Genomic DNA, 23,210 nt, shown 5'->3' on the forward strand with positions numbered 1-23,210 from the left:
GGCCTCCTCTCCCAAATATGCCCTGATTCTCTCCCAAATTCTGCTGTCTACACATGAGATCATTTGAGTAGCAGGCATGAGACGAATCCATCATCGGCTTTCTCTGGTCAGTGAGCTTCAGTCCATGATGAGCAACAATGATGGGGTTGACAGCCTGCCATATGCTAATCATTATCTCGGGAATACTTTGATGGAGACACCATGAGGAGTCCTTCTGATCCCTGAAACTCCTTGTTCCCATTCAAAATATTGCAAATAAGCCTTATTTTATTTGGTTCTGTTTTCTATTGCTGCATAGGAAACCACCCCAAAATTTAGCCGCCTAAGACAAGAGCTGTTTTACTATTTTGCATGATTTTGTGGGTCAGGAGTTTGGACGGGACCCGGCAGGGCAATTCTTGTGCTTCCTGTTGCTCAGACTGGAGTTACCCAGTGGTTTCAGCTGGTGGCTCAGCTAGGCTGGGGGGTCCAAGATGTCTTTCCTCATGTGTGTGGTGTCTTGCCTGAGATGGGGGAAAGGCTGGTGCCTGTCCCAGTCCGTGCAGTCTGGGGTCTTTGTGTGTGCTTTCTCTGGCGGGCGGTGGCTCCGGGCCATGAGAGAAACAGGTAGAAGCTGCAAAGCCTCTTGAAGGCTCAGCCAGGACTCACTCCAAGTCGCTACGGCTGTCCTTTGTCGGTCAGAGCAGCCGAAGACCAGCCGAGATTCAGGAGCGGTGGAAATAGCTCCCACCTCTGCAGAGAGGAGCGTGGGAGAACGCTTGGCCGTCTGCAGTCGGGCACACAGGGCAACCTGATGGGGACCAGGCAGGAAAGATGTGGGGGAGGACACCCAGGATGCAAAAGGCCACAGAGAGCTCCCTGATACAAAGTGAAACCTTCAGACTTGCCCATGGTCCCCAAACACCTCAGCCTCCTGGATGTTTCTTCTCTGCACCCCTGAACCCAGCCTGCCCAGATCCCAGGAGTTACCTCACTGGATGATTCGAAATCCAGACTGTGGTCTCGAGCCCACCCGACACAGACACCGAGCCCTCTTCTCTGAACACCCCTCTCTGTGTCCTAACAGCTCCCGTGCTCCCCTTCTGTCCTAAGGAGCTCAGACTCCGTGCCCCTCGGCCTCACTGTCTCCCAGGACTAGTTTTCTCAGACCAGCATCACCCCCTTCTGTTTCGTGGGCAGACTTCACACCAGGGTCTGTGCTAAGGGCTTTAGAAGCTTCGTGACGGTGGCTCCTTGCAACGAGGCGTTGGCCGTGCACTCCAAGTAAGGAAACTGAGACTCAGATGATGCAAACACACCTAAGTTACGTGCATCAGGCGTTGAACACTCTATACACCGACTCACTGAATTCTCTATTTCAACAGACCACCCATGTCCCATGTCTGGGCCTTACATCCCAAGTTCCCTGTCAGTGGGAGAGGCTGCAAGCCCCTCAACGTGCTGATCAAGGACCCCTTAGACGGCAAAGGCAGTAAGGAGGGAACTCGGGGACCCTAAATCCTTCAAGAAGGAAATCCAAGGAGCAGCTGCAGCCACGGTTCGGGACCGGTTCCGCGTCATGGCGCATCCGTGGTGGGGATAAATCCGCACCCGGCCTCACGACAGACAAAGAGAACCGACTGAGCAGAACGGATGAACACTGGACACCTCATTCGGTCGTCCCAGCACCCCGGAGGCCCGGCCCCAACGAGCTCGGTTCTGCGGAACGCAGCAGCCAATCCAGACGTGGACAAGGCCTTTAGGCCCCCAAAATAGCTGACACAAAGCTCTTGAACCAAAGCCAGGTGCTCAGGCCTCCACACAGAGCCTTACTTACTGAGCCACGCCGGACAAAGTATTCAGAGGCTGGCCTCTGATTTCCCAGCCCGTGGTCCGGGGAGGTCAAGGTGGGGCGTGGGCAAAAGGCCTTCTAGCGAGGCGAGCGTCTGGTGGGGGAAGAGAAAGCCAACAACCCAACAGCAAAAGACAGTAGGAGTCGAGGGCGGACGCAGCGTTGTGTCATAGGCCGCTTGGCTCCAGAAAAAGGGTCACAATGCCTCCGAAGACAGTGTCTGGTGGCTGGCCCAGCCCTTCCACACGGATTCTGAGTCTATGCCCACAGCAAGCCTGTGAAGTAGGTGGCCAAGGAGAAGAGAAGTAGAGAGGCGAAGTGACCTTTTCCCTGACCACACGGGTTAGCGGGCGTGGGGCTGGGAGTAAAGGCAGATCTTACGATGTCTAGCACACCCTTCTCCTGTGCCGTGACGCCTCTCTTCCCTAGTGACGACCATGAGTCAGCAAGAAAAGGCTACTTGAAATCTAGCCAACTCTGTTGAAAAAACACAGGGAAGTACATGGTCCTTCTTTAGATTTTTCATAAAAAGTGACACAAAGGGACAACGTTTGGCATTTGGGATACAGTTCAACTTTCTGCTGTCAGTTTCCCCTCCCCCTCTCCATTCCACCTGAATTCTGCTCCCTCCTCTCTCCTGAGCTCTCCTGAAACTCCTGATTGGGATCCCTGCCTCTGCTCATGGCTGTCTGGCCAAGGCCACAGAAGGAGCAGCAAACTCTCCCAGAGGGAACAGTCAGGCTGGAAGGCACACCCTTCATAGGGGGTCAAGGCCTCACTCCTCAACCCAAGCCCTGCCCACCCCCTCCTACGACACCAAAGACTCATAGCTACCTCATGTCTCTCGCAAAGCTGGTGGATTCTGCTCTTGGGGTGACCCTGCCTTTCTGAAACACCCTTTGTCCAGCTTCTCACCTGATGACTTTCTGCATGTCTTTACTTTTTTTATTTTTGTAATCAAGCTTATTTATTTTGGGAGAGACAGAGCCAGCATGAGTGGGGGAAGGGCAGAGAGAGGGAGGGAGGGAGAGAATCCCAGGCGGGTTCCATCCACGCTGCCAGCGCAGAGCCCGACGTGAGGCTCGAACCCGCGAAGCCGTGAGATCATGACTCGAGCCGAAACCAAGAATCAGGTGCTCAACTGACTGAGCCACCCAGGCACCCTCTACGTATCTTTAAAAACCCAGGCTGAGTTGCCACTGGACATTTCTTCTGGGTGTCCCTGCCATACCCACCTCCGTACGACACGGCCTCCATCCTTGCGTCATCAGTCAGGATGCACGTGGTTCAGGACTCCCACATCTAACGCAGCTTAGACACTAGGGGCTTTACTGTCTCTTCACGACAAACGCGACAGCGGATGGTTCCAGAGTTGATCCAGTGATGCCAAGGTTCTAAGTTAGCGTGTCTGCAAGTCTCTTGGCCCTAAAGGCCTCATTGTAATTTACTTCCCTCTGTAGACATCCTATCTCCAACTACAGTCATGGTCACGTTCTGAGGTTCTGGGAGTTATGACTTCCACATAAGGAGGGGGGGGAGAGGGGGGACAATTCAGTCCTAACAGTGGGAGATGCAGGGTCGGAAATCCCTCTCTGGGAATCTCTCTCTTCAAGGGAAAATCTTTGCCAGAATCCTTCCAGTAAATTTACAGGGCAGGATTTGGTAACATGCCCTTTTCCTAGTTACAAGGGAAGCTAGGAAAGCATTTGCACTTTGTAACGGGAAGAGAGCTCTGCCAGCCGGAAGGAAAGTGTCGGGAAGCACCGTGGGGCAGGCTGCCGGGCTCTGGCACCTTGTGCCACACCGCTTCGAGCTGCCTGCTTACGCGTCCACCTCTCCCGTTGGGTTCTCAGCCCTTTGACACAGAAACCGGGGTCACGATCGTCTGTGTGCCCTTAATGCCTAGCACGGTGCCTGGTTCATAACAGGTGCTCAGCCAATATCTACTGAAGGGATGAACACGTAGAATTTAATGAACCAGATGAGCCTGTTTATGTGACACTCGATTAGGATATTAAACTCTGTCCCTACGCTTGCCTTACATAGCCTGTGGTTCACACCTTTGAAAAACTGTAGGGAGTATTGCTAACGGAACTGTTTCTACAGTCAGAGGAAACCAAGCTCGGTGAGCCGCGTCCCTCCCGAGTCTGGCAGAGTGTGTGTGCCGGCACCCGATTCAGGACTTGTTGTGGAACGAATAATGGATACGTGAAAATTAAAGTACAAGACCTGGGGCACCCAGCTGGCTCAACTGGTAGAGCGTGAGACGCTCAGTCTCGGGGTCGTGAGTTCAAGACCTACATGGTGCATAGAGATTACTGAAAAAAAAAAATGCTTTGGAAAGGGGCATCTGGGTGACTCAGTCGGTTAGGCGGCCAACCCTTGATTTCGGCTCACGGTTTGTGGGTTCAAGCCCCCACGTCGTGCTCTGTGCCGACGACACAGAGGCTGCTTGGGATTCTCTCTCTCCCTCTCTCTCTTCCCCTCCCCCGCGCACGCTCTGTCTCTCTTAAAATAAATACATTTTAAAAACTCTTTGAAAAAATACTGTCATACAAATTTAAAGAGTTACCATATTTTCTGGAAAAAATGTCTTCCAGAACCAGGCATGCATTCTGCTCTGTCAGCACTTGTAAAGGGGCTATCGCATCAGGCATTTATAACGCCTATTTTTTTTTAATGTTTATTTATTTTTGAGAGAGAGAGAGAGAGAGAGAGAGAGAGACAGACTGTATGCGGGGGAGGGGCAGAGAGAGGGAGACACAGAATCCGAAGCAGGCTCCGGGCTCCGAGCCGTCAGCACAGAGCCCGACGCGGGGCTCCAACCCACAGACCGCGAGATCACGACCTGAGCCGAAGTCGGACGCTCAACCAACTGAGCCACCCAGGCGCCCCTATATCACCTATTTTTATTCCACTGGTAAAGAACGGTCCTCGCGATCTCGGCCAACAGGCCCACGATGTCAGAGCTATTTCATCGGAGAAGTGAGGCTACGCCAGCAACCTGAGCAGCTGAGCTGTTGTGAGTGGCTCGGACTCTGGCTCGGCGCGGTCCTGGGAGGAATACCACCGGGCTGCACAAAGCGTGCTGGCCGCCGGATGCCAGTTCCGTTCCACAGAACAGACTGCTCCACTGGTCCACGCGTCTGACCTTTCGTGTTCCGCAGAATAGGGAAGAACCAAGCACCTAACTAATGAACGGCATCAGCTGTGGGGGTACGTGGCTGATCGGGTGGAGGTTCCCCAAATTCTGGCCTCCCCAACGGTAGAGAGCCTCTCCTGACTCCCATGTAATTGCTACTTCCCTCTCTGCATCCAGGTGAAGGCCTCCGTTGGCCAAGGCGTGAAGTACGTGAAATAAATGAGGACCAGGGACGCAGAAAGTTGCCACAAACAACCGGGCTCCCAGAGGCGGGGCGTGTCGCGCCCAGAGGCCACCGAGTCGCCCAGAGCTGTCCCCTCCCACCCTTTGCAGACCCGGGGGACCCACACCTCCTTCACAGGGCTCAAGTAATGAGGTTCAATTAAAACGTTCGGGCTCAATTAGCGTCTCAGGGCAAAATATTTTCCACGAGGAACTTGAGAGAAAGTAACCCGGTTCGGGACCAGCTTGGCATGTAGGGGCAGGAGAGGGCTCGGTCTGCACAGCGTCGAAGCCGGACAAGACGGCACTTGCGCGTGTGTGTTTGCGCTTCTCCAGCGCCCTTCTCTGCGCCCGGGGTGTTTTCCCAACAGCCAGGAGGAAGACGTGCACGCCAGGGTGTTTTCCCTCCGCGTTTCGAGTTTTTCTTCTCTCCTTCAAATATTAGCAGCCCAGACTTCTGCTGCAAAATCAAGACTTGTTTTTATAATGACGGTGCTTCGTTTTGGTTTGTTTAGTTGTGCCAAGGAACCTGGTCTTGAGGCATTCTTGCAAGCGCATTAACCCAGCCCATTGCAAGAATCTATTGTTCAGACAAAAATGTCCTGGCGGCACATGCATCGAGAAGTTCCGCCTTCTTAATTGATGCCAAAATATGATAGATTTCCAGTTCCTTACGATGTCCAACTACTTTACAGGAACCCCCACTCCCCTCTCCCTGCGGCCAGCATAACGAGTACTTTTCCTTTGATGTTCTTCCTTTCCACAGCGGCTTTAACTCTCTACCAGAGTCTCCCTCACTAAGCACTCTGCTATTTGGAATCCCATCACCTCCAACCCCACTAACCGGCATCCTGCAGATCAAAGGTACGATAATTGAGGACACACTACGGGATCCTGCAGTGACTTCTGAACCCGTCAGAAAATATTTGATTGTGTTTGGAGTAGGTTCACGTCGACGTTTTAATGTATTCTGCAGAAGTCTGCTTCATGCTTGCTCTGAGTAGAGTCTCTCTACCAGGACATCATACAATGATATATTCCAATAAATCCAGATGATATACACAGGAGGCTGGAATGAATAACAGATCGAAACCAACCATACAAAGTTGACAAGAAGTAACGTAATTAATGTAAACTCTGGCATTTAGACTTCGAGACGCCTTAACAGAAGACCTGGACAGTTCTCGTAAGAAAGCCATAGAGATTTTGACTATCTACTCAGCAGTACGCTATGGCCTCTGAAACAGTCAATCTTATCCAAGGCCATTTTAAGGTGGGGGGTGGAGGGAGAGGGAGAGAGGGAGAGAGGAGGGAGAGAGAGAAAGGGAGAAAAGAGAGGGAATGAGAGTGCCCAAAGAAAGAGGGAACAGTCCCACTCCATACTTTGCTAATCAGAAGAGGGCTGTGTTTAGTTACTGAAGCCACATTTGAAGAGGAAAGGAAATAAGGATGTTTCTTCCAGTAATTCCTTACAAAAGGCATAATACTTGCCTTCAAAGGGCTGGTGGGTTGTCACATGGAAGAAACATTCCACTTAATCGGCACAGCCCCAGTGCCCAGAGCTAGGAGTCATGGGTAGTCATGTCGGGGTGACACATTTCAGCTCCATATAAGGAAGAGCCTTCCACAGTTAGGGTGATCTAAACGCTGAACATGGATGAAAACGGGAGAAGCAAAGAAAATCCCAGGGTGTGGTAGCTTCTTTCCCTGAGTGGTAGGTCCTTAAGCACCTTTGTTTTATTATGGTTTTTCAACTGACACGTAGATTTCCATATACTCTTCTGCAGGTCTGATATGTTTTACAATAAGAAAACTAGGTTGACTAGGTCCTAGGCAAAGTAGTGAGCTACAAAGTAGTAAGGGTCCAGGCAGAGGCTGCTAGCGAGGGGATGGGGTAATGACCTCTGACATTCAGTCCATCTCTAAGATCCTACACATCCAAAAATACGTGGGCGGTTATTAAAGGGAAGCTTTTCAAAAGTATTTTTAAGATGATTGCCTTTTAATTAACGTTGAGTCGAGGCCTCGTTCCATTGTTTGCCGCAATTAGCACGGGCGTTTGCTCGACTATGATCCCAAGTCTCTGTTACAGCGATTATCACATTTATTGCCATTGTGTAATGAGAATTAGATAGACACGGTGTCTGCCCTCTTAGGACAACAAATGATGTAAAGAGTATACAGTAAGAGCCGGACACGAACAGTGAACAAATACAAAAGAGAGCAAAAAGGTTCATGTAGCAAACAGGGCAAGGTTTCAGGCTTACAGGAGTGGGGACTAGGTACGCAAGGACCTTGGGAAGTGTGCCCTGGGTGGGTCAAGATCAGGAGCTAGCCCTCTGCTCCAGTTAACTTCAGTGGGCTTCCTGGGTGAAGCGAATTTTCAGAACGATCTAGATTCTGGCAATCATACATTTGGTTAGGGGAACCTTTGTCCCGGGCTGCCAGGAAAAAGAAAAAGAAAAAAGTCAAGATAGCCTGAGTGGCTGGTTCCTCACGTCAATCCTGTTCTCCTGTTCTGTTCCTTCGTGATCTCTCACTACCGACTCCCCCGTGCTGATCTGAGATGGGGGAACCAAGACCTGAAAAGGGGAAATGAGAGGAAGGGGTATTTGTGGACTGTGATAGATGTGGAGTCGGGGAGAGTCCTTGAGTCCCCGAGTCACTGCTAAACAAACACACAGGCTTTGCCCCTCCTGGCTGAGCTGTGACTCTGGGCCAAGTTACTTCTCCTTTGGACTCACTTAACCTTTAATCTGGGGATCCCCACTCATGTTACTGACATTAACTCCTCTATCTTTACAACAACGCTAGGTTGATGGGAAAAATAAACCAAAACACAAAAATCTTATGATCTGCTTGAGTCCAATGTGGTAAAATACAAATAATCCATAGCCGAAGTTTATTCTTTCATAATCACTTGTCTTCACTTTACTGAAAGGGAACCTGAGTCACAAAGAGAGGAAGTAAGTTTATCCCATGTACACCCTCCAGCTTTTGGCTCTATTGATATAAATAACGTTCTAACAGTATAGTATTTTTCTTTCTGAAACTTCTTGTCGTGGTCATTTTACGGGTGGGGATACTGATACTGAGGCTCAGAGTGACTGAAATGGACTGTCTCAAGGCAAGCCTGACAAAAAATATCGTGCCTGGATGAGAAACTCAAGAACCCAAATTCTCAAAGCAAAATTCTTTTCCGTTAGATTGCCACCCAGGTCTGAAGCATTAAGTTCACTTGAGGTTTGTGAAATGAGGTGATTATGGCTGTCTAGTTCAAGTTCTGGATACCAAGAACAGTGCGGGGTCTGGGGCTGGTAGCAAGAGGCATCACGGTCCATGACCTTCGTAAAGAGTTTAGAGCGTACGGGGGCGCCTGGGGGGCTCAGTCGGTTGAACGTCCGACTTCAGCTCAGGTCGTGATCTCGCGGTTCGTGAGTTTGAGCCCCGCGTCGGGCTCTGTGCCGACAGCTCGGAGCCTGGAGCCTGCTTCAGATTGTGTGTCTCCTTCTCTCTCTGCCCCGCCCCGACTTGTGCTCTCTGTCTCTCAAAAAATAAATAAATGTAAAAACGAGTTTACAGCGTGCGAATGTGCAGCTGCCATCACACTCTGTCCTCGTCAAGGACATCAACAGCGTCCCTTTTACAGCCGAGGAGGCCAGGACTCGTTTAGCGGCTTGTCAGAGGACCCGGTTAGCAAAGGGCAGAACTGGGACTGAAACTCAGGCCTTCCGTACCCAAGTTCAGTGAGAACGCCCTTTGGGAGGAAAGAGGCCGCCTAATTTTTCCTGGGAGACCTAGAGGAGATTAAGGGAAGGTGGGAAGAAGCTAGTCCCGGCAGCACCCCAGCCCGTGTGTTGGCAAAGATTACCGTCACCGGGCATTTCAAGTGATGACACAGCACTGCTCTGGGCACCGTGACGTCTACCGCAGCTCTGGCTTCTGAAGGCCCGCAATCTAACACCAACACACCGAGAAGAACAAACATGCTCACGACACATAGATGGCATCTACTGCAGTGACAGATCTGCTGTGTTAATCCCCTACAAGGGTAGAGAGGAAAGCATCTGTAGCATACACGTGGCCAGATCAGTTTGGGACGTAGAGAATTTAAGGGCACAAATAAAAACGGGAACAATAAAGAAGAGCAAGCCGGGCAAAGAAGAAACACACGTACACAAGCAAATGCACACACCAATCCGGGAAGGGTTTCTCGGAAGGAAAAATAAACCTGAGGAGTTCCTTTTCTCTTCTTGGAAAGGGAAGAAACAATGGTGTGGCGGTGCCATGGCAAGAGCAGAGGGGAGAGCGCGGGATTTAGGACAGAACTTGTCCCAGGCCTATGGAACAGCTACAGAGACGGGGAAGCAGGGAGGCAGGGGCAGTGGACAAAGAGGGCCTTGAGCAAGTGGAAATTCAAGAGAGGTCACAACCTGCCTTGACTCCTCAGACTATGCCCAAGTGTCTCCACCCCCACGCTTTCGGAAAGCTCGTGCTCTGTGTGTTTCAGAAACAAGGACCCCCACCTTGTGGAAGCCTGTCTGGAGAAGAAGGCCGGGTGCCACGGTGAAGGCGTAGAGGACGGGGACCTTGAGGGTGCTGGGCAAGGGGTCTCAATCCGTCCCCATCTCCCCAGCTTCTACCACCCAAGGAGGTTGCCAATGCAAAACTTATTCATCTGGACCCAGTAATTGTTAGAGACTTCCCAGTTTGTTTTTTATCAAACCCAAATCTTCCTGTTTGAGTTTGAGGCCAGTGAGGAGATTCTTCATGTAAAGACTGTTGAGGTCTGCTGGGACATAAACATTAGTCAATGGATCAGTTCAAACTGCAGCCAGGTAGAGACACCTGTTCCTCTCCGTGAACTGTGTTTACTGACTCGTCATCCTTTGTGACCCTCAGTAGTCAGAGAAGCAGCGGCAGAGAACCACTAGGAGACCAGGGTGAATAATATGCAGAAAAAGCGCCTATCCTCTAGTTGCCGGCCCCTTGCAGAAAGGGTCCTGGGAGATAAGGTGCTGGCTCAAACCGTGACAACTTGAGAGCTGAGCCAAAAGTTAACAATTTCAGACTTTCAGAGGAAGCTGCTCATTCCTAATCATGCTGGTTTCTGAGCTGACACAACCAATAAAATTTGCAAGGGTGGTGTGAGAATTTAAGGATTTTTGTGATAATGATTCTTATGATTATTTTTGCCAATATTTGTTCACCTGCCATGTTTACAATGCGCTCTTTTTAACCCCCCCCCCCACATGTCTTAACGCATTTAATACAACCACATGAGCCGATACTATAGGAACTGACACAGAGAAGTTAAATAACTTAATGGGGGGGGGGGTCACGCAGCTAGTACACGAAGGCACTAGGATCCAACTACAATTTACATCATTCCGCTAAAATGACTTTAAAAAGAATGTTCAACCAAACATCTGATACATGTAGGACACTGTTCTAGGTACTATGTAGAAGATACAAAAGATTGTAGACAGTTCCTTACAAAGAGCTCAGGATATAGCTGCGGATATTGGTAATCTTGGTAATCGTCTCTATGGCACTAAAATTGTGCTCATTTTATTCACCTACATCGTAGCCTTTTCTAACTAGAAAAGACCTTACATCCTCAATGCTATTGTCCTTTTGTGGTTTTTGTTTTTTTTGGGGGGGGGGGTTTGTTTTTGAGAGAGAGAGAGACAGAATGAGGGAACAGGGTAGAGGGAGAGAAAGACTCTTCAGCAGCCTCCACGCCGCGCACGGAGCGGGACCGGGGCTGACCTGAGCTGAAATCAAGAGTCAGAAGCTCAACCCACTGAGCTACCCAGGTGCCCCATCCTTTCTTTTTTAAACAAAAAAGGCAACCTGAGGTCCAGTTAATCGATCAACGGCTAGAGAATGGCTAGTGGCAAATTCACAAGTGGAAGCCACCTTTTCCAACACGGGATGCTGACGTCCCCACGTGTCTGTGGCCTGGGTATGTCAAGGCACCAGGGGAACGCCAGGACAACACGAAGTGCCCTCTTCTGACCCCACACGCCGGTCAACTCCCCTTCAGTCCCGGGTCCCTCCTCCGGGGCTGCCGCTCTTATCCGGCCTTCCTCCTCCCTTCCCGACCCCCCCCCCCCGTGACACAGGCCCGCACCCGCGCGCGGCTGGGGGAGGCGGGGTCCACCTGCCCGAGGCCCCGCACGGCGAACTATCCCTGCGACAAGAACGACCTAGGGAGGAGGCGAGCCAGCGGGCTCCGGACAGCAGGACCGGACGCGGCCCGCCCCTACGGTCCCCGCGGCGACCCTCCCCCGGGCTCGGAGAGGCCCCTCGGCGGGCAGGGCGCCCCGACTCTCGCGGGGGATCTGCCGCACGCGATCCCCCGCCCCCAACCCGCGACGGCCCGGCCCGGCCCGCCCCCTCGCGCACCTCCCCCGGCCCGCCCGCGCCACCCCGCCCCCCGCCAGCGTGCGTGACGTGCCCCGCGGCGTGACGCGGCGCGGCGCCCGGGAGGGGGAGCGCGCGGGGGCGGGGCGACGGCCGCGGCGGAAGTCGGCGTCTGCGGAGACGAGAAGGACGGGGGCGCGGCCCAGGCGGGGAGCCCGGCCGGACGGCACCGCCCCGTTTCCCGCCCCCTGCCCTGAGCGGAAGTGACGACAGCGGCCGCCGAGGTCACTTCCTGCTGGGGTGGATGAGGAGGAGCCGGAGACGCCGCGGAGGAGACCGGAGCGAAGACGGGCCGCGCCGGGGAGAGGTGAGCCCCGGCCTCGTCGCCGGGCCTTGGCGGGCCGCCCCGGAGCCTCGCGGGCGGCATCCCCGGGGTCGGGCCGCCCAGCGAGCCACGCACAGGCCCGGCCGGGCCGCCGGCAGCGCGGGGGCGGCAGGGCCCCGGGGTGTGAGGGGAGCCGGAGCGCGTTCGTGTGGTGGCTCCGCGGGGCCCCGGGGCGAGGCCGGCTTGGCCGGAGGCAGGAGGGAGACAGGCTCCGGGGGCCGGGACCCCGCAGCCGTGGAGCCGCAGCGCCGGCCTCGGCGCGCCTCGCCCTCCCGGGCGGGCCGCGAGCTGTGGAAGGGCGAGGGCCCGGGGAGGTTGCAGACGTGCGACGAGCGGCCTCGCGGGGACTCTGTGGGCGGCAGGGAGAGGCGGCTCCGGGCTCCTGCGAGGGGGCGATCGGGGAGCCGGGGGGTCGGGAGGAAGGTTCCCGGTCAGGTCCTTGCCGCGGCGGGATTTGCACCCCCGAGTCTTGCGGTTGGAGGGCATTCCTGCGGCAGAGGGGGGGCCCCGCGTTCCGACGGAGCGATCCGGGGCTCAGAGTCCGGGGCAGCTTCCTGGAGCGGCGGAGAGCAGTGTTTTTCCTCCGTCGCGGTCGCGGAGATGGGAGCAGCCCGGAGAGGAAGCGCTGGCCTCTGAGCTCTGAGGCCTTGTTATTGTGTATCTTGTGTGTGGGACTGCGTGTCTGTGTTTGTGTCTGTTTTCTCCTTCCTTTGGGGTGTTTCTGTCGCCCTCGTTCCCTGGTCGTTTTATAGACTGAAACTTACTGATTATCCTAACGTATACGGTGAGAAAAAGAGCTCAAAGGATCTAGAGGAATTCTGGTTAGATGAAATTTCCAAGATCAGGAACTCGCCCCCACCCCACCCCACCCCACCCCACCCCACCCCGAGGCCATTGAGGCACCTACATTCCGGCCTTGAGCTCTCTTGTTGATGTGGGTGCTGCGGCCCTGTCATCCACCCTGGGGAACCGAGAGTGTGGCCCTGCCCCCTCCTGCCCGCATCTCCCTGAGGCAGCTTCACCCCTCCCTCCTTTTTGCTAAAGGGTTGACCGACACAAAGCTGCTTGCTGCCAGGAACAGGAAACTTATGGAGGAGCTGTAAGTCTGGGTGGAATGAGTTCAGATCAGCCAGACTCCTCCACCTCCCCAACAGAAGCTTCTCAGAAATGCCCGCCTTCTCCCCTCCCCGTTAAAGGGAGAAGATGTAAAAATACTTCTCCAAGTAATGTAACTGTACATGTGGTGTGTTTACTTCCTGTATCCCACGGTGTTTTTCAAGAAGGAGGGGGCAGTCTCCGACTGGGAGGAGTTTCCTTCTCCCGGCTCATAGAATTCGAAATAAATCAAAATCAGATGTTTTCTTGAGTGGCACAGGGACTTGGATTTTTTTCACCCTTTTAAACTGGTACATCTGGGTGAACTCAGGCATGTGTGTCTTGGCATCTGGGCCTGTCTGGTAATCCAAGAGAACGGTTTGGCTTGTTTGGGCTGCCTCTCTGGACCCATTTCACGGCACTCTTCCTTTTTTTTACGTCTGAAGGGCCGGTCTGGGGGGAGAAAGCAAATGCTAGAGACGGTGTTTGCACTTTGTGGTTTGAAGTCAGGTGAGAGGTAATTATGGCCTTTGAAGCCGATGACCCGAGGACCATCATTCGATGACTTGGGGATTAGCAGTTTGGAGGTGACCTGTTCGAAAGAAAGCGGGTTACATAAGGAGGGAAGACAGGGAAGGAAGGTGGGGAAAAGGCTGTGCCGGAACACGGAAAACGTTGGGAGGATAATAAACAAATAGCACCTTAAAGTAATTGATGTGGCTTGTGTCTCTCAGCAGGAGGGTGAAAATGAAAGCAGGCTGTAGCATCGTGGAAAAGCCAGAAGGAGGTGGAGGTGAGCAGAAGTTAATCATCTCTGGTGTACCTGGAATGTTCCTCCCGGGGTTCCTTTTCTCTCCACTGGGGCTCTGTTCACAGATGTCAGGCTGTGACCAGACAGTCTGACTGGGTGGAGACCGCCAGCACAGTTGTGGGCTTGTTTCTAATGAAAGTATATTTAACGCGTCTGGTCACCACACCTTCATCCCGGGCTTGAGTCTCCTCCCTGTTGGAGACACAGCTCCACCCTGGGGGAGGGGGCAGGGTAAGGGGTCTTTCAGCTCTATTTTCCTAAAACCTTAGTTTGTCTTTCCCGTTTGTTTCTGTTGGAACTCTCATGCCCTCGTGGAAAGCGGGTGTGAGATTTAGTAGCGTACGAAAGGGCGACGGGCTGGGACACCTTGGTGCTGCCGCCCGGCTCTAGCAGATCAGATGATTGCCCCAGGGAAGGCGACGCGCCTTGGCTCTCCCCTCCCCTGTTGTGTCAGCCCCAGCTGACCCAGGGGGGTGTTTATGGCATGTTTGCACCGCACTCCTGAGGTTCTGAGCGTCGGGCTGCGAGGTCGGGGATACTGATAGGTGTGTGCCCAACTCCTGACTACCTTGATCTTGCCCTTTTCACATTAAAGGGTATCAGTTTCCCGACTGGGCCTACAAAACCGAGTCGTCCCCAGGCTCCCGGCAGATCCAGCTGTGGCACTTCATCCTGGAGCTGCTACAGAAGGAAGAGTTCCGCCACGTCATCGCCTGGCAGCAGGGGGAGTACGGCGAGTTTGTCATCAAGGACCCGGACGAGGTGGCCCGCCTCTGGGGCCGCAGGAAGTGCAAGCCACAGATGAATTACGACAAGCTGAGCCGGGCCCTCAGGTGAGGGAAAGGATTCCCAGATCCACGGTTTTAAGAGATTGGAAGGAGACGAAGCAGTTGGGTGAATGTTGGATAGAGAGGGTATCAGGTGGTGAGAGACCGCCCTATCGAAGTGAAGAACAACGTGTGGCTTTAAAGTGGGAGTATAAGAGCTTCTGGATCTGAGTAGCACAGGCACAGGAGGCAAAGGCATATCTTTGGTCACACGTAGGAGGGATTCCAGCGCGGTTGGCACCGGATCCTGACAGACAACCGAGTCCGCTCTGCAGTGGGCGAGGGTGTGTGGTGAAACATGGACCGGAGCTCACTTAGAATCCAGAGGACGAGTTTAGACTTCCCTGTTAGAGGTTGGTTAGACTTTCTCTCTTTAGGCTTTCCTAGAAGAAACGGAAAAGTGAGGCAAGCACACGGGAGGAGGGTTCGCTGAATGGCAGTGACCTCACCTTTCAGCAGCCGTATCTGGGAGCTCCGTTGTCGGTCCAGAGGTCGCTCCAGCAGGTCTAAAGATTGACCACTTCAAGGTTTCTTGGGTTCTTTTTTTCTCCCCTTGTCAGTTTTTGCATTTCATCACCCGTTAACCCTCAAGGGGCCAGAAGGTAGGTTACAACCCTTGCTGCTGAATGGATGCGATGCCAGAGGCTCCGGGTCCGTTGAAGCCCCTGCCTCTCTTCCTTCTTGGCGACCTTGAGCGTCAAATCTGCGGCAGCTGTGCTGGAGCCGCTCTCATCCTCGTGAAAGTGAGGCAGGCCAGGCCGACAGCTGTTTCCCAGATCAGGGTACACGACTCTTTGACCTGCCACCGTCAAACGGTTCTGCGTTTCTGTGTCTGCGCTTTGCGCTCGGGTCTCCAGACCAGCCTTATCAGGTCTCCCAAGAGACTAGTCTGCCCCCACCTGGGCAAGGCAGGACATGCAGTGGGATAGGAAGGAAACAGAGTATGGAACTGAAAGTGTAGAGCGGTGGACGACAAAAAGGTGGCTGGGGCTGGGATAGGTGTTCGGGATCTGAGAGTGCGATTGTCTTTGTAAAGCCCTAGCCAGGCACTAGAACCTAGTTTGAAAATGGAATGGGAAATGGAAGCTCTTAGGTCTCCCAGCCCTAACCTGAAGGCCAGGCTGCGGAAGGATAGTGATGTTTCCATGTAATTTAGAGCAAGGCCCGTTTGTCTCGGTGGTTACCTAAGTGTATCAAGAACTGTCAGTAGCTAGAAGGTAAATTGACACATACTCCTATTTTTACAGATACTATTATAACAAGAGGATCCTTCATAAAACAAAAGGGAAAAGATTCACTTATAAATTTAACTTCAACAAGCTGGTGATGCCTAACTACCCATTCATCAACATCCGGTCAAGTGGTAAGAAGCAGACTGTTCTGGGGGGGGGGGTGGTGCGGGGGGATGAATTTTGAATTGAGAAAGGATTTTAAAAGCCCAAGTCTAAGACCTGGCATGTTAAAGGATTTTTAGAAATGCTGAAGTCAGGTGGATTGCCTCCAGGGTCTTGTTCAGGTTTCCCTATTTGTCCCGTACAGGGAGTGACAGCCTCTGCAGCCTCCGAAGAGGTGTGTTTAGTTGTGTCTTTGCTTCCCTTTTCTACATGTTGTTTGTATCTCCCAGATACTCTTGCTCTGTCTTCTTTAGGAACTATGTTCCACGGGTCTGTGTTCATCTTTCAGGTCAGAACTCAAGAGTATTAACACCCTGCCCAGCGGCTCTTTCATAGACGAGGGCCTGTTTCTACAAACACTTCCGATTTTCTATGAAACTACCAAGCTCTCCCTTATCGAGTGAATATCATCAAAACCACAGCATCCTTAATCACAGAAGGGGAGGTTCATATGTTTGCAGTGAAAAGCAGTGTCTTTGATCTGCACTAGCAACTCCTCAGAGACTAAGATCTGGGGTTGTTTGACCTTCTTTCCTCTTACGTGCAGCAAGGCTCCCTCCAGACTCTCCTCTAACCACTTTCCATCACCACTCCTCACGAAGCGTTGAGGTCTGCCTCTGCCCGTTCAGAAGGCACCCTCTTAGAACGGGTTTGCTTTTGTTTTGTTTCAGATGGAAGTCTTATCCCTGTCCAAGAAAACAGATTGTATTTAGTTTCTGACCAGCCCATCAGTACTGTGTTTTTGTGGCATTGTGTGTTAAGGCAAAGAAATCTGATTGTAATTCTGCAGATTCTGAGTTCTCCGAGAAAAGTTGGAAGAAACTTGAAAAATCAGAGCGGGGGTGTGGCCGGGAGAACATAACGCTGAGATCCATTGTAGATAGGTAATTACTACACACAACAAGTTAGGGCAGTTTTAGCTTGACTCTCCTATCGGTAAAGTCCTGTGTCTCCTGTAGCCACTCCCTCCTATCCCTGGGGCATGCGCTTTAAAAAAAAAAAAAAGTGGTATTGGAATGCATCTCTCTAATTACAACCTGTTTTCTTTCCTTGTGCCTGAGGGAGAGGTGTTAGGAAATCAGACCTATTCTAGTCACTGGAATCTTGTTTCCTCTGTTTTCGCTCCTGTCCCCTTCTGCGTACCTAAGGGAATTGAGACTGTGGATGGGTAGTACACCAACAATTTTGAAGAAAATGTTGGTGTTCCATACCTCCTGCCTGAAAAAAGGTTCACTGCTTTTGTTTGGACCCATTTTTTTCCTATTGAAAACGCTGAAGTCCAGCCAGCCACTTGAAGAGCCTGGAAAGGGACACATCCGTTAGCCCTTGGGAGTTACGTGCTTTTCCGGGGCAGGCAAATCGGGCCCCTCACTCTGTGAAGTCTCTGGTGTGCTAGCCCAACAGCACTGGCCTAGCACAGCCTACTCTCCCTGATGAAAGCAATCGGACCAACCTTGATCCTTAACTAAGCTCAGCACCCTAATCGAATGAAAAATCACAGGGAAAGGAAAAGAGTAGACATTTTGTTTGTGTATACCACTTGGTTGCGTACGTCCCGGGTACAGATAACTCCAAACCACTGGAGCCATCAGTTCGTAAAGGACTTTTACCCAGACCAAATGTTGTTTCAGGGTTAACTTTTATGATGACGGGGAAATGTAGCATTTGTTGAACAACTGCTTAATGGAGGTACTTCTGCTGGGTGTGTTTATGAATTCTGTCATTTAACTCTCCCAGCCTACTAAGCTGTACGTCTCCATACTCGCATGTTACAGATGATAAAATGACGGATGACGGCAAAGTCAGAGATTGATGAGGGCGGGTTGAGTAGCGTTACTGTACAGAGTTGTTGAATAGTTTCTCAGGAAACAATTCCCGAGAGACTGAGCTATGGACACTCACTCTTGTTTATTAGTAGGTCATACTTTCCTCCCCCAAATTGGGATTCATTCGTTTGCTCAACAGATAACGTGTTAAGTCCTGAAGACGAAAAGAAAAGATGACGGAGGAGTTCTTTCCCTCAAGGAACTTAAAATTTAGCGGGAGAGATCAGATATATGAGGTCTAGCACAATTCGGAGTAACGGTGTGAAATGTGATAAGCACTCTACGTAGCAGAGCCCTGTGGATTTTGATTCTGGAGGTCAGACGGGTCACGTCCAGATGGTGGCGATATGTGTGTGCTTTTAGGAAACAGTAGATGCTGATGGTAACAGACCCAAATAATACAGAAACTTAGAGTGAAAAGCAAAGGGAGCGCTCTTTTCCCTTCCTGGCAGTCCTCGCTGTTGACAGTTTAGGGCAGGGTGCTTAACACGTGGTGGTATCAGAAGTACTTCTGCGCACAGCATTTCATGTTTATCTTGAAAGCGTGCTATGAAATACGTTGTTGTATATGTGTTTTTTAACGTGTGCTGTCTTTGCATAAGAAACGCTGGGAAGATGCAGAAGGTGCTAGCAAAAATGGTTACCTGTCAGGTGGGGGGTGGGCAGGACAGGCCATTCCGAGGAGGGATTTGAGAGCTCTCATTCTGTGCCTCCCCGCCCCCAGCCCGGGTTTTTACAGTTCTCTTTATTTTGGAAAACTTTAAACCTATGGGAAAAAAATTGGACAAAATAGAACAGTGATTCCTCCATCTAGATTCACTAATGGTCGACGTTGTTGCCACATTTGCTTTTTCTCTCTCTCTCTTTTTTTTTTCCAAGTTTATTTTTGAAAGAGAGATTGAGAGAGAGAAGGCTCTGTCAGCGCAGAGCCTGATGTGGGGCTCAAACTCACCAATGAGTCTTTTTGAGGTTAAGTTGCAGACAACACGACATTTTTCCCATGTTCCCCCGTAGGTCCAAGGACCTTCTCTTCCACAACCGCAATAACATTATTAACACACCCAGGAAATAAGACATTGTTCTAATACTCTTGTCTAACATATGGTACGTAATCAAACTACATGTCTTTCACAGTTTTTATTTTTAAACGATGATGACTGTGTAGTAAAAAATTACTCGTTGTAACAAATAGTTAACGTAGTTAGCTGTGTGCCAGTATTATCCTAAGGACTTTATAAAAATATTAAACCTTTTACTTTTTATTATTTTATTAAATTTTTTTATTTTTATTTATTTTGAGAGATAGCAAATAAGGGAGCGACAGAGAGAGAGACAATCCCAGGCAGGCTCTGTGCTGTCCACACAGAGCCCGACTCGGAGCTCGATCTCACGAACCGTGAGATTATGACCTGAGCTGAAATCAAGAGTCAGACACTTAACTGACTGAGCCACCCAGGTGCTGCAACCCCTTTAGTTTTTATAACATGAGGCTTAGTCCTTTTACTACCCATTTTACAGGTAAGGAAACTGAGGCACAGAAAGATGAGTAAATTATCCAGAGTCCCACAGCTAATAAGTGGTAGGGCGAGGGTTTGAAAGTAGGCAACGGTCTTGTTACTTCCATTTTGCAAAAGGGGGTCAAAAGCCAGTTGGTTACAGGTCACAAGGTAGAAGGTGCCAGAACTGAGATTCAGTATGTCTTTTTTAATTTTTTTTAACGTGTATTTATTTTTGAGAGAGAGACAGGGAGACAGAGGATCCAGAACGGGCTGTGCACCATCAGCACAGAGCCCGATGGGAGCTTCAAGTCATGAGCTGCGAGATCAGGCCCCGAGTCGAAGTCGGACGTTCAACTGACTGAGCCACCCAGGCGCCCCCAGAACTGAGATTCAAACCCAGATTTTCCAGCCTTGCCACCCAGATTTCATAGTGGCTCCTCGAAGGCGGTCTTGTTCTAAAGCAGCGTTATGCGCAGTGTTTTAAGCAGCAAGCTCAGTTTTTCAAACAAAATCTTAGATTTGTTCTCTCAGCACATCTACCCCGTAGAAAAGTGGTGCTGCTACTCAGCGTGGGAGGCGAGGGCCCGTAGTGCTGCCCCAGCACGTGTGTTCTCTGCTCTTACTGCAAATCAGCATACCTTAGCCTGTGTGAAGAAGGAAGTAGAAGTTTAAAAAAAAAAACAGAACTGTCTAGGAGACAGGACCTTCTTCCCTCCCTGCCGCTCCCCAGAACACACCTTCCGAACACATAGAAGCAGCTTTTTTGCTTTGCGGTACATGTGCTCTTAATACAAAATTAAGATGCAGATGAGTCCAAAAGAGAATTTTAGCCACTAATAGGCTGGTAGAAGAGATCCTTTTGGCCTGAGACGACCTTGATGCTACTCGGATTGTATATACAAGGTCATCTACCAGTTTTTCCAGTTGTAAGATTGAGTTACTGGCTTTAGGGGAAAAAGGCCCGACGGAGCCGTTTCCACGGAACTGCGGTTTGGGAAACGCTACTCTGGCACAGTTCCTCAGTCGCGTGTGCCTAGAAAGCCACAGTGCACGGCCCGGCCACCTGTAGAGTCCTGGCTGAGGAGGGCCCATTGTGTCAGCAACGGAAGGGGGCAACTGATGGGGGCACTTTCCGACCACGCCAGGCCTTACACCCTCTTGTTCCTTCTCCTTGGTCTGGTACTTCCATTTACTTGGCTTTTCTTATTTTTTCCTTCTCCCGTATCTCTGCCTCAAGAGTGTAGAAAGCCCTCCTGACATCATCACTGATAGAAGCCGCTGGTACCTCCCAGGGGCCCAAAGGGTCTCTGAGGCCTCAGATGGCATCCCTTTCCTCTGACCTGCTTATAGAAGGACCTTGGGGGGAGTTGAGAATTCGCAGGCCTCTGAGGCTGATGTTTAGTGTGGTGTTGGTTTTTGCATCCGTTAGAGTTTCGGTACCAGCAGGCGGACGTGGGAGAGGGGGTGGTAGGTCTTCCGTTTTCTCCCAGCCTCTTCAGTGCTTGAAAGCAGGATGGGAATGGAGAGCATTATATGGAATTTGTTAGAGGAAAATAGATTTACAGACATCAAAAAATACTTGAATCTCTGTAGTGATCGTGTATCAGAAATGACAAAGGATCTACCACAGCAACTCACCTTAGTAAACACGTGGCCTTTTCTTTTTTAAGCTGTTTTTGCTCTTAAATATGGTCTTGTTCGTGACCGTGTATGTGAGGTGCAGAGTCTTTGGGCTTTTAACGCGTTGCTTTACATACATGTCCTTTCCAGTTTTGTTTGTGTTTGACTTGCTCGCTTGTTTTATTGATACAGCCCAAACTATGAAAGTAAAAAAGAGGGGCACCTGAGGGGCTCAGTACATTTTTTTATAAAAATAAAAAAAGACTCTTTGCAAAGCTGAGAATTGCAGCAGGTGATACACGCACAGTAGTTTGAGTCGCCGAGGAGAAGGCTCGTGTGCCCATCTGTTCGTCCCGCTGACCCAGACTGGGCCCCGACGAACCCGTTGACCCCGGCTGCTTTATTACATCTAGTTGCAAACAACGGGGAGTCCCCACCGTGGTGGACGTGATGTTGGAGGACAGACAAATAAGAAATGTGATTTCGGACGCCCCGCAGGCTGGGGGCTCGGGCTGGAGACTAGGGGAGCCCGCAGTAGCCGCCTCCTGGGGAGGGAGCTGAGCTGCAGCTGCTGGGGGGGGGGGGGGGGCGGAGCGCGTGCTTCCTGCTGTGACGAGCTGTAGACCCCTCGCGCTGCTTATCGGCGTGCCGGCGGTGGGTGACCAGTCCTCTAAAGTGGCCTTTGTCTCCTCCGCCCCCACAGGTGTGGTCCCCCAGAGTGCGCCACCAGTGCCGACGGCCTCTTCCCGGTTCCATTTCCCCCCTCTGGACACCCATTCTCCGACGGGCGACGTGCAGCCCGGGCGGTTCTCCGCCGGCTCCCTCGCCGCTTCTGGCCAGGAGTCCGGTAACGGCGCCGAGAGAAAGGCGGAGCTGCCGGAGCTGGACGACGGCTCGGCCGCCGACTGGCGCCGGGGCGTGGACCTCCTGTCCTCGCGGAGTGCCGTCGGTGCGGGAGGGATCGGCCATCAGAAGCGCAAGCCGGACATCATGCTTCCTCTGTTCACCAGGCCCGGGATGTACCCTGACCCCCACAGCCCCTTCGCCGTCTCTCCGCTCCCTGGCCGTGGAGGCGTTCTCAACGTCCCCATCTCCCCAGCCCTGTCCCTGACGCCCACCATCTTCTCCTACAGCCCGTCCCCGGGCCTGAGCCCCTTCGCCGGCAGCGGCTGCTTCTCCTTCAACCCTGAGGAAATGAAACACTACCTTCATTCTCAAGCCTGCTCCGTGTTCAACTACCACCTGAGTCCGCGGACATTCCCCCGTTACCCGGGCCTCGTGGTCCCGCCTCTGCAGTGCCAGATGCATCCTGAGGAGTCGGCCCAGTTTTCCATCAAGCTGCAGCCCCCGCCAGCTGGGCGGAAGAACCGGGAGAGGGTGGAGAGCAGCGAGGAGTCCGCCCCCGTCACTGCTCCCCCGGTGGCGCCTGTCCCCCCGAGAATTAAGGTGGAGCCGGCCTCCGACAAGGATCCGGAGAGCCTCGGGCAGTTGGCGCGGGGGGAGGAGCGCTCCCAGGAAGAGGGCCCTGTGCCGGGCAGGACCACGGAGGAGGAGAAGGGCACCCTCTTTGCCCGCCCGGCTGTGCCGGTCTGGCCCTCCGCACCCGTGGGCACCCCGAGCGAAGAGCCCCTAGAGGTGGCTGAAGACAGTGAGGACGGGCCTGGCAGAGAGCCCAGTGCGCCTGAGAAGAAAGAAGACGCCCTGATGCCCCCCAAGCTCCGGTTGAAGCGGCGTTGGAACGATGGCCCCGGAGCCCGCCAGCCGAGTAAGAACGGCGCGGCCCTCTGGAGGGGGCCGGGACCCCGGGGCTTGGCCGCGGCCGCCGACGCCTAGAACTGGGGGGGGGGGGGGGGGGGGGGGGGGGGGGGGGGGGGGGTCGGGGACCGTTTGTACTCTAGTCACACGTGTCTGTGTATTTATGTAGCGAGATTGGGGGGGGAGGGTGGGGGGAGGGAGTTAGACTGGTTTGATCATTCTAGGGGCATAGACTTGTATTTTTATGTTTGGGGGACGGGATGGGCATCTTCTGTTGTAAATTAGGTGGGGTATGAACACTTTCCCTGGTGAGTAGCACGCGGGGAGGTCGATGAACTGAGAGGAGGAGGGGCCTCCGCTTCTTGGGGAGGCTCACACTTCCCGACAAACTCTCTCGGGGGCCTCGCTACGCCTGGCCCCGTCTAGTTCAGGTT

At 52.4% G+C, this 23,210-nt stretch overlaps 1 protein-coding gene across 2 annotated transcripts; it reads left to right on the forward strand.

The window, feature by feature from the left end:
- The first annotated feature begins 11,843 nt into the window (after window positions 1-11,843).
- On the forward strand, window positions 11,844-22,854 carry ETV3 (ETS variant transcription factor 3). Of its 2 annotated transcripts, none has more exons than XM_042976454.1 (5): window positions 11,844-11,931; window positions 13,779-13,837; window positions 14,451-14,688; window positions 15,930-16,045; window positions 21,725-22,854. In XM_042976454.1, exons 2-5 carry the CDS (start codon window positions 13,792-13,794, stop codon window positions 22,852-22,854), a joined length of 1,530 nt encoding a protein of 509 aa, XP_042832388.1. In that variant the 5' UTR covers window positions 11,844-11,931; window positions 13,779-13,791. The 2 variants fall into 2 exon arrangements, with proteins under 2 accessions (XP_042832388.1, XP_042832389.1); XM_042976455.1 differs by having other exon boundaries at window positions 11,881-11,931; window positions 13,782-13,837.
- The last annotated feature ends 356 nt before the right edge of the window (window positions 22,855-23,210 follow it).

The sequence above is a fragment of the Panthera tigris genome, chromosome F3 (assembly GCF_018350195.1).
Source record: "Panthera tigris isolate Pti1 chromosome F3, P.tigris_Pti1_mat1.1, whole genome shotgun sequence".
In the NCBI taxonomy this organism is placed as follows: Eukaryota; Metazoa; Chordata; class Mammalia; order Carnivora; family Felidae; genus Panthera; species Panthera tigris.